This window comes from Podarcis filfolensis (genome assembly GCF_964270895.1).
Source record: "Podarcis filfolensis genome assembly, chromosome: 6".
Taxonomy (NCBI): domain Eukaryota; kingdom Metazoa; phylum Chordata; class Lepidosauria; order Squamata; family Lacertidae; genus Podarcis; species Podarcis filfolensis.
The window spans coordinates 54,351,643-54,361,979 of record NC_139609.1 but is presented as its reverse complement, the minus strand read 5'-3'; the positions used below and the strand labels follow the sequence as shown (position 1 = coordinate 54,361,979).

General features: G+C 42.5%; 1 protein-coding gene across 1 annotated transcript; it reads left to right on the top strand.

The window, feature by feature from the left end:
- The first annotated feature begins 736 nt into the window (after positions 1–736).
- On the top strand, positions 737–9,960 carry UQCC2 (ubiquinol-cytochrome c reductase complex assembly factor 2). Its single transcript, XM_083620008.1, has 4 exons — positions 737–930; positions 7,341–7,415; positions 8,087–8,156; positions 9,429–9,960. Exons 1-4 carry the CDS (start codon positions 793–795, stop codon positions 9,521–9,523), a joined length of 378 nt encoding a protein of 125 aa, XP_083476134.1. The 5' UTR covers positions 737–792; the 3' UTR covers positions 9,524–9,960.
- The last annotated feature ends 377 nt before the right edge of the window (positions 9,961–10,337 follow it).

Below are 10,337 nucleotides of genomic sequence, written 5' to 3'. Positions count from 1 at the left end.
AATTCTGAATTTTACCGCAGCTGTTACTGGGCGGCCAAAGAAATTTCAAAAGATAGCAGCAAAGACAGGAGTCGTGCTCTTTGTAATTCGGGACTTGTTTCTTATTGTGACAAACGAATGCAGTTAGTTTCTCAACATTTATAAATGCAAAGTGTCTGCAGGCAAGCTTCTGTATGCTACTGGAGGAATTTAGGGAGATCGACTTTGGCTGCAATTTGGGGGTGTTTGGCGTGAATCTTTCTCTTTTCTTTTCCTCCCCCCGCAAAAATCCAAGCAAGTTTCAGACTGAACGCCAAAGTGCAACCCTGCAGAGCTGTCATAAAGCGCTGGTCTCAACCGCACATTTTCCAACTTCGGGAAATGATTGTCGGCATTTGGAATTTGCAAATGCTCAATTAGTCCCGAGTCAGGAGAAGGAGGAGCATGAAGTCCCTTTGCCGTTAACTCTTAGTTTTCGGTGGGCACGACCCACCTGCTCAATCACAGCGACCGTATGCCAGATTTCTCCGTTCCTTTCCATGAATCCGTTTCGCCAATGTAAACCCGGAATGTTGTCATCCTGAAAAAAAGGCGCCTCTCTATTTTTCTTATCTCTGCGGTCCCGCGGGTCTGGGAAGCTCTCTCGTTCCATCTGCGCAGGTACCAATCCGCTCTCTCTGCTTTAACTAGAGAGGAACTAGAGAGTCGGAGGAGCCAATCGCCGCGCCTCCGTTGGGAATACTAATGACGGGATTAGCATAGCCCGGACCACGTGAGCCACGCGCCAATGGTGTCGCGCAGGCGTTTGCCAAGATGGCGGTGACGCGGTACCGGCGCTTCTTGAAGCTCTGCGAGGAGTGGCCCGTGGAGGAGACCAAGCGCGGGCGGGACTTGGGCACTTTCCTTCGGCAGAGGGTGGCGCAGGCCTTCCGCGAGGGAGAGAACACGCAGGTGGGGCGGGGGCGACGCCCGGAGGGGGAGGGGGAAGGTCGGCGCCCTGGGCAGCTGGTGGTCCCCGCATTATTTAATTCCCATTTTGTGGCGTCTTTAGGGTAGCTACCCTTGTTCTGGCAATATACAGGGCAGTTTGATCTGGTGCTGAAGTGACTTCAAAGCAATACAATCTATTTCAGACGAACAGGACGGCCCATGTGGAACTTTTCACGTGCATACATACACGTGAATTTGTAAACCTGTCTGTGCTTAACCACATGACCTTTCGCACGCCCTTTCCAACACGTGCATTTGGAGAGGATGCGTAGCTTGGGCGAGAGAGAGCTCAAATACAGGACAAAAACAGGGCGTAGCATTTTGCATGAAATATGGGACAGTCCTGTATTATACAGGAGGGGTGGCAACCCTTGTGTGTTTGTGCCTCTGTGTGGTGCTTGCAGGTCCGGATTTAGGTTTGCTGAGGCCCTAAGCTACTGAAGGTAATGGGGCCCTTTATAAGTCCAGCTGTCCTTTGTCAACAACAAATTGTCACTGCTTTTTTTGTTGAACATATGCTATATGGTAATTTATGGACCTAATAGGTATCTAAAGCCATTTGCACATAACAAAATATGTATTTTATCAAAGTAATTGTTGAACTGAAATACAATTAAGAAGAAGTCTCTTAATAGTGAAAAAAATATTAAGCTCTCACTGTATGTAGGTTTTATTTTATTTATTTTTTATCTTATATTTTGGAAAAGTACATCCAATATTTTTTTCCTTACATTTTTTTTGGGCCTCCAAGAGGGTGGGGCCCTAAACTATAGCTTGTTTAGCTTATACGTAAATCCGGCACTAGATATTTGCATAGTGTAATGGTGAAGAGACAGCGCAGGCTTCTGGGTGCTTATTCCCAAATATAATCGTACCTTGGAAGCCAAACAGAATCCGTTCCGGAAGTCGGTTCGATTTCCAAAATGTTCAGAAACCAAATCGCGGTTTCCGATTGGCTGCAGGAAGCTCCTACAGCCAATCACAAGCTGCAGAAGCCACGTCGGACTTTCCGGCTTCCAAAGAACATTCGCAAACTGGAACACTTCTGGGTTTGTGGTGTTTGGGAGCCAAAACGTACAAGTGCCAAGGCGATTGGCTTCTAAGGTACAACTGTATTTCTGTGTCTTCAGTGAGGCTTACTCCCCAGGTAAGCGTGCACAGGATTTTAGCCTGAATCAATCAGGCCCTAAGGTGAGTCATGCCTGTGCTCAGAGCCAGCCCAAGACATCTTAGCACCTGAGGCGAACCATTAAGATGTTTCCTCCCACTTTCCAGGCCAGGGAGGAAGGGTGCGTGAAGATCTACATCAGGGACAACTGGAGAAGAAAGCTCTTCATCGGTATATGCTACCCTGTGGATCCTGCTGCCTGAAGTGGTTGCCTCATGCTAGAGGCCGGCCCTGCTAGAGTATCCAGATTCGAACACAGGGTGGGGTCCCTGCAACTTTAATAGTTGTTCAGAAGAGGGGTGCTTTTGGCAGGTGTCCCTGCCATGCAAGCAATTTTTAAGGTGCAGGAACCCTGCCTTTTATATCTATGGGCCTTGTCCAAGACATTCTGATGCCTGAGGTGAATCCTTCCCTCCCCAAGTCAAGAGGTGGAGTACGCCAAGGCCAGTCATGTTATTATTTGGGCAGCTGAGGCAGAAAATCCTACAAGCATCTCTCCCCTGTTCTGGCAGTAAAATACAATAATAAATGCATCACAGTTTGGTACCTTTTCATGACTCTCAAAATCAGCTGCCTCTTGTGCTGCCTAATATTAGAGCTGGCACTGTGCATCTGACCCCTCTGCTATCAGGTTTCCAGGAGAATTAATGAACTCCATTTTAGAGCTCAAGTCAGTATCTAAATGCTTTTAATATATACCGTATTTTTTGCACCATAACACTCACTTTTTTCCTCCTAAAAAGTAAGGGGAAATGTCTGTGCGTGTTATGGAGGGAATGCCTACGGGTGGCATGCCTACGGATTTTCCTCCTCTAAAAACTACGTGCGTGTTATGGTCGGGTGCGTGTTATAGAGCGAAAAATACGGTATGTATATATCTTATTTGAGACCTCACTCTTTGTTTAATGGCACTTGGTGCCAAGGGGCAGAGCAATCTGTACCCCACTTGCAATGGGTTGGGAAGGATAAGCTAAATGGGCAGGAGTGCCATTGAGGGGATATCCAGTAACAGTGCGGAAGATCCCCAAATGGGGTATTCTTGGGTTTGAGCCAGTCTCACTGTTGCTGTGCAACAGCATGAGGCCCAATCCAATTGTACGTTGTAATTGTACTCCCCCCTCTACCTCAGTCACTGTTTGCACCAGGGCTCTGAATGCAGTATTAGCCATGCAAGCAGCAAGAGTGAGGGTTGAGTTACAACTTTAAAATGCAGGTTGCTTCACTGTGTGGGTTTTTGACACTTCAGAATGAAAAGATTCCATTGGAAATGGGGTGACAAGTTAGAAAGTTCTTCAGGTTTTTTCCTGTGTAAGGTGGGATTGCCCTCTACCGCAGCATGTGGCAAGGAAGAATATAAATGTAATTATGATATCAGTTGCATGAAATTCTCTGATAAACTGCTCTTGGCAGGAGTAAATGATTGAAGTGCTGTATAAAAATACTTAGATAAATTCACTTCTCCCCAAGCCACTTACACTGACTGCTGTGTAGTGTCTATAGCCTCTGTTTTTCTCTGGATTATAGCACAATTTTTGAAAAGACCCAATCACAGGAACACACCTCTTGTTCCAGGTGGCTTAAGAGGTTAAGGCTGTGGCTTTAATAGCATATACAGTGGTACCTCGGGTTAACAACTTAATTTGTTCCGGAGGTCCGTTCTTAACCTGAAACTGTTCTTAACCTGAAGCACCACTTCAGCTAATGGGGCCTCCCACTGCCACTGCGCTGCCGCTAACGATTTCTGTTCTCATCCTGAAGCAAAGTTCTTAACCCGAGGTACTATTTCTGGGTTAGCGGAGTCTGTAACCCAAGGTACCACTGTATAGAGACTTTTGGCAAGTACATTTCGACATGCAGCGGTGAAAAGAGCTGCACATGTTGAAATTCCCTCTTTTGACTGACTCCAGTAAAATATACTCTTATGTGTGTTATCATCACAGTGCTCTACAAATGGGTGTCATATTAATTCTTACATGAAAGTTCCTTTTCAGAAATTTAGTATATGATGTGAACCTTGGTGCAGTGGGGAACTTGAAGTTAGGGCCAGATGAAAGGAATAGTATCTGGATCTGACTTTAAGAGTTCCCTAGTTTATCATTAAAGTCTTTTGTCTCTGATTTCAGGCAGAGCTAGGTTTTCTTCTGGCTCTGATGCTTTCAAAAATTATTCTTTTTTATTTTTGAAGTACCTAAAAGTATCCAAAGGCTATACACAGAGTAAAGCAAAGACAGTCTGAGCCCACAAGCTTACAATGTAAAAGACACAACACAAAAACAAAAAAGGGGGAAGGAAGGGAAGAGAAAAATAAGAAAACTCTGGGATCAGTTCTTAAAGTTAGGTGGTTTTTATAACCATCAGTTTCATTGGAAACAGTTCAGGGGAGGAACATGCCAAATGGCAGCTGGTCTCTTAGCTGAACTAATAGCCCTCTTTCTGTGCTGCAGTCAAGTGCCAAAAATTGTTTGGTTCCCTTGCCCTCCAGGTTGATGCCGGTTTAAAACCAGGTTCATTTCGTTTGCGGGATGTATCGGCTTTTGCTGGATTATTTCCAGGTTACTTAACTGATAGAGACCCTTTCTATGGCCTTGAGCTTTTCTTGATTTCAAGTCATGATTTGTTCAGCACTGAAAATGTTTTGGAGTCAGTTCTTAATGCCTGGGACATAAGTGTATGTATGCATTGTGGTAGTACAGCACCACATAATGGTCTCCATGGAAGAAGAATGCGTATTTTGCAAAAATTAATGAAATAAATCTATGGCAGACACTCATTTTTAAGAGAGTCACTATCTTCTAAGCATCCTCCGAGCAGGGCTGTTCTGTTACTTTTGTCTGCTTCATCCATTTCGGAACGTGCTTTTCCTTTCTTTTTGTGCTCAGAGCAGCTGATTCCTACCTTAATTTTCCAAAACTGTCATCGGTTTTGAAAAATTTAAATTGATGCTTGCAGCGCTGATATCAATTTGTCTGTATAAAATACTTTATATAGTAAAGAGATTATTATTTTTTGCCAAATAGCAGGAGGGATGCATAAAGAGCAGAGTCAGAGATATAGAGGTACTTTGTAAGTCTAATGTCTGTTTTATCCATGTGTAATGAGATGTGCTGGGGTATTTTTTCTTTTTTGAAAAGCTATTTCTGCTTTCCACATGATAGCTGCAACACTATCAGGGTTTTTCAGTGTGAATACAAAAATATGTAAAACTCAGTATTATACAAGCGGCCTGCCCCATTTTTCTGATTTGAACACTGGCCAATATCTTGGGCTGTGGAAGAAAAGACACGTCATATTATTCTGACTTGCATAATTCATGCAGCCGATTATTGCTTTCCAAGATGCAGTTTGGTCATTACATGACTAGATATCATTCTGGTAGTTTATCTCTCCCCCCCCCCCAAAAAAATCTCTCATTAAAAACATATGTTTATGCATCATTTTTTCTGTCTGAGAAGACCAAGTATAATAAAACTTAGAAATGAATATGATAGTTAGATGACACACCTTCCGCATGACCTTGAAGTGTGCTTTGTCCTCTTATCTAGTGCATCTAGGCCACAGCTATTGACAGTATCTTGGATTAAATGCATTTTTTCCCCTCTGTGAAGAGGTTTGCTCATGTTTGTTGATCTGTTTGGCATATTTTGGAGCTGTTTATTCTGCAAACACTTCTTTGCAGCACATCAGTGTAACGCAGTGTGAAGAAATCCTGTTTATTTGAATTAAGTTGTAATGGGTATTGTGTAATGTGTTCTGACATTTGTATCGTACTGTGCATTGTAATGTATTTGATGTAGGAAGTTTTCTGTCTGGTCTGGTGAAAACTAGTTTTAACTGTTGCATGGGGCCTTAACTGACAGCCGAGAGAGAATCCTTAGTATTCGGGAGGGAGGGAGGGTATGCATATTTTGTTTGCTGGGTGCAAGCTTGGAATTTTCAGTTGGACAGTGGTATTGGGTGGAGCGGGACTTGAGCGGCCAGAATAAATGTGTGCAATATTGTGTGTGTGTGTGTGTGTGTGTGTGTGTGTGTGTGTGAAAGAGAGAGAGAGAGAGAGAGAGAGAGAATGAATATAAATGGTTGGGTGCTGGTCAGCAGTTAGTTAATTGAAAATTGGGGTGGGCTGGAGACTTGGAGTTAAGGGTGGTCTGTGACAGCAGGGGAAGGGGGTCAGGGAAGAAGGAAGACATGAGGGACAGGTGGAATGCCTTGTTGGCTGATAACTTGCTGTGGGTAGCTGAATCACTTGGCTTAGGCTGAGGAGGAAAAGGGAGAACCAGAATGTTGGTGACTGGCAGGAGAGGGCAGATTTCCAGGGCAATGCAGCAAAACAAATTTCTTCAATAGGTCAGTAAAGGGTTGGATGAAGAGGCTTCCAACAGAGTCCTCCATTTTAGTGTTAACTGGGGTGGAGAGAGTACAAAAGCAATTCGGCTAAAGGGCTTTAATCATAAACTCTAGAGTTGGAAGGGACCATGAGGGTCATCTAGTCCAACCCCCTGCAATGCAAGAATCTCTTTTGCCCAATGTGGGGCTTGAACCCACAACCCTGAGATTAAGAGTCTCTTACTCTACTGACTGAGCTATCCAATTTACTGTTCCTTTAAAGCTGTCTTAGCTGGATGTAAGCTATTGGTATTTAAAGTGACAGTAAGAAGTTTAAAAAGTATAATCTAAAGATAAAGGGCTATTTCTGAAGTAACCAGAAAAACTTTTGCACTTAATAATTGTGTAATAAATTAATATAATTATCTCTGTTAATTATCTGTATCTGACTGGCTTTGTACCATGCCTGTACCCCAGATTTATGGAATATTGGTAAGCTAAGGGTTCAAAGGAAATAAGTGAGACTGAATGGTGGCAGGGCCTGGGTTTAGAATTTGCCATTGACATGGGATTTGGGTTTTGTCATTTTTGAGTAAGTAAGAAAATTCCCCCTTATCTCAACAGAGAGTTCATAGTATGCTCAGGACTTTTGGGTTGATATGTGAAAGAGCTGGAGCTTAGATAGGTTTTTGCTCAGGGATGGGCTTCTGATTGTATTTTAACTCAGTGACTCTGTTGGAATAGATACGAAGAACAAAACTAGTTTGCATTTTAAAATGTAATGTCTTCCTCTACAACACTGGTAATATAAAATTTCTGTTCAATGGAAGTGTTGTTTACACTCTAGGAATAATTTCACTGTACTTTTGTACTCTTGCAGATTTCTGATCCAGTGACCTGCGATGAAATGTTTGAGAGTTTAGCCAAAATCCATACCAATTACTATAAAAACAAGGTAAGTCCTATCACTGTGGCCAGGTACCCAGTGTTAGAATCTGACAGCTGCCTCTGGGATGTGTTTTGTAATCCTGATACTAAGACCCCTCTGATTTATCTTTTGCAGGGGAAGCCAACATGGCACCTTCTAGATGTTGTTTGACTCCAGCTCCCATCAGCCTTAGCCAGCATGTCCAATAAAATCATAGAATTATAAAGTTGGAAGGGACCACAAGGGTCATCTAGTCCAACCCCCTGATAATTATCCCATTATCAGGGTTAATGGGAGTTGAAGTCCAATAACATCCAGATGACACTATATTATCTACCACAGTGTCTTTGCTTTTTCTTGAGCAAGCCAGTTCACCTTTTACTGTGTAAATTGGAGTGGCAAGCCTGTGGCTCTCCTAGTGTTAAGACTACAATTGCCCCAATCCGACGCTACTGGCTATGCTTGATGGGAGTGTAGTTGTGCATTTGGAGGTCCATGTTAGCCATCCCTGCTATTTCAGAAATGCATTCATATATATGAATGAAACAGCAGTGAGCATGTTCGTGCTATGGCATTTAGCGAATTTACTTCAGCATACAATTTTGATGCCATATGAGAAGAAAGATTAAGAGAACATTGTTCTCAGGGGAAGCAGGAGGCTGCTATATTTATATATATTTTTCTGTTTGTTTGCATAGTATCCACGTTTGAAAGATACAAGCTTTACTGGGGTGACAGTTGAAGAATGTAAGCTAGTCCTTGCAACAGGTATTTGAGCAAACTATGCTTTATCCATTTACTGTTCTGTATCTGGTTGGCTAAAACGGTTCAGCTGCCCTTTACATCCCCCCTGCTTTGCACACAGGAGTTTCCTCCCTCCCTCCTTCCCATAAATAGCCTTCCCATGAGCAAAACATTATGCAAAAGCTATTTGTAATGCACCAATTGTATTCTGTCTTTAATGTTAGTGCTAAGAGTAACATGTTACTTGAGGAATGTGGCACACTATGATAAATGGATTTTGTGTCCCAAAAAGTTGAGCTTAGTCTAGAAAATAGATGCAAGTGGGACCTGTAATTTCTCGCTCCCTAACAGCTGTTCAAGGTGCCAGCCATTCCTTCTCTTGCGAGCTGCATGGGCTGCCAAGGAGGGGTGCTGCCTCTTGGTTTTTTTACAATAATAATTTGTACTATTGAATACTTCAGGGTCCACCTGACCATGCTAATACTGCTCTCTTGTTTCTCATCAGCTGTTTTGCCTCCAATCCTTTCAGTACAGAATTGGGGTTTTCAGCATTAAATTGTCCTGCATTTGAGACACACAAGTCTGAAGAAGGGAGTGTGTGTTCCCAGAGCTAATGAGCCTCAAATTAAGACTCCTGGTCACTCCCACAATAGACAGCAGTAATCAACTGATTTTGTTGCTTTCCATTCTTCCTGCATTTGTGGTTTCTGCTTGGGAACAAGAAATACGATAAAGAACAGTCTAAATTAACCTGTGTAGAAGATGCTTTCTCTGCTTGGTTTCACTTTTTACAGTTCAAGAGTTTTCTATTATACTATGATTTATCTAAGCTAACTGTATCGAGACAAACAGCCTTTATAGAAACAGTAAATTTAAACATTCCTGAAGTGTCCTGAAGCTAAATAGCAGTCTTGTGTTCTGGCTGCAGTGCATAGAAAATGCTAGTCTTTGCTGGCTCCACATGTACTGTTCTGACTAAGGAGAGCAGGTCTGCCCCGGGCAGCGAAACATAAACTTATTGAGATGAAAACGAATGGTTGTTTCACACCTTATGGTTTTTAGAGTGTACTTTAAATGGAGTGGTTGGGCATGATTAATGTCAGTGTTCAGGCATGTGAACTGCACAGGCACATGTGCCAGGGAACTAGGACTGGCTGTGGCTTTCTGTCACATGTATACATGATGGCAAACATGCATATATCACCATGTTACTGTTTAAGCAGCCTCTGAAAGAAAATTGCTTTTATAATGAAAACCCTATTATTTTTTGTCTTTTCTGACTTCCTCTTAATGCAGCTAGCTTGAAGCAGATGGAAGAAGCAAAGAAAGGAAAATGGACAAAGTTACGTGAGAAATTTTCTGCCAAGAATCCTGAAGAAGATTCCAAATGATAACTTTGTGACACTAGCCAATTTTCCTAAAGCTCTATATTTTGCCTCCTTGAAACAGAGGTTTGTTTGTTTCATTTGCTTACCTAGGATGATGTCAGACCTTTTAAAGCAAAGAGATCTGGTTTTGACATCTCATCTCAGAACCATTTCTATCTCAGGGAACAATGCTTCAGTACTGGTGAAGCTATTCTGGAATGGGACAAGCAAGCCCTTCTTGATTACATTGGTTTTTAGGAAGATGTTAGAAAGCCTTTAAATATATTGACGGGGTTGCTACGCTTCGGCATGTCTAGGTGTTTGCATGTTTTTTAGGGAAAGGCTGTATGCTGTTAGAACACAGCTGGTATGCAGTTGATATGCTGGGACATCACTGAATTGTATTTCATGGCTTTTTAGAATTCAGAATATTCCCAAACAAATACAGGCACTATAGCATACAGATGTGTGGTCTTGTGTGTTTTACTGGAATGCCACCACTTATTCAAGGAAGGCACAACTGCCATATGTTGGTGCAAAATTGTTGCAGTAGAGCACTCATTTTCAAGCTTTTTGTTCTGTAGAACACCAGTTTTTGCTGTAAAAAAAATGGGCAACAGTAGTCAAGTTTCTAAAAACAAATGGTTCACCATAATCTGCCCCTGCAATACAAGCAGCATCTGTTCTCATCTAGCATGAGAAAACAGGGCCAGTAGGTCTTCCAGCATTCTGTGCAAACATGGAATTCACCCTAGAGTGAGCCTAGGAACACCCTGGAATCTTGTGGCAAGATTAGTCGGGCTAGTCAGAGCATTTCATGAAAACCTACCGAAAAGGA

Bases quoted from the DNA above. Each gene is read 5' to 3' on its own strand.
- UQCC2 (XM_083620008.1), top strand. From the start codon at position 793: ATGGCGGTGACGCGGTACCGGCGCTTCTTGAAGCTCTGCGAGGAGTGG. The intron at 931-7,340 runs GTGGGGCGGGGG...GTACTCTTGCAG, and splicing joins GCGAGGGAGAGAACACGCAG to ATTTCTGATCCAGTGACCTG. The intron at 8,157-9,428 runs GTATTTGAGCAA...CTCTTAATGCAG, and splicing joins TAAGCTAGTCCTTGCAACAG to CTAGCTTGAAGCAGATGGAA.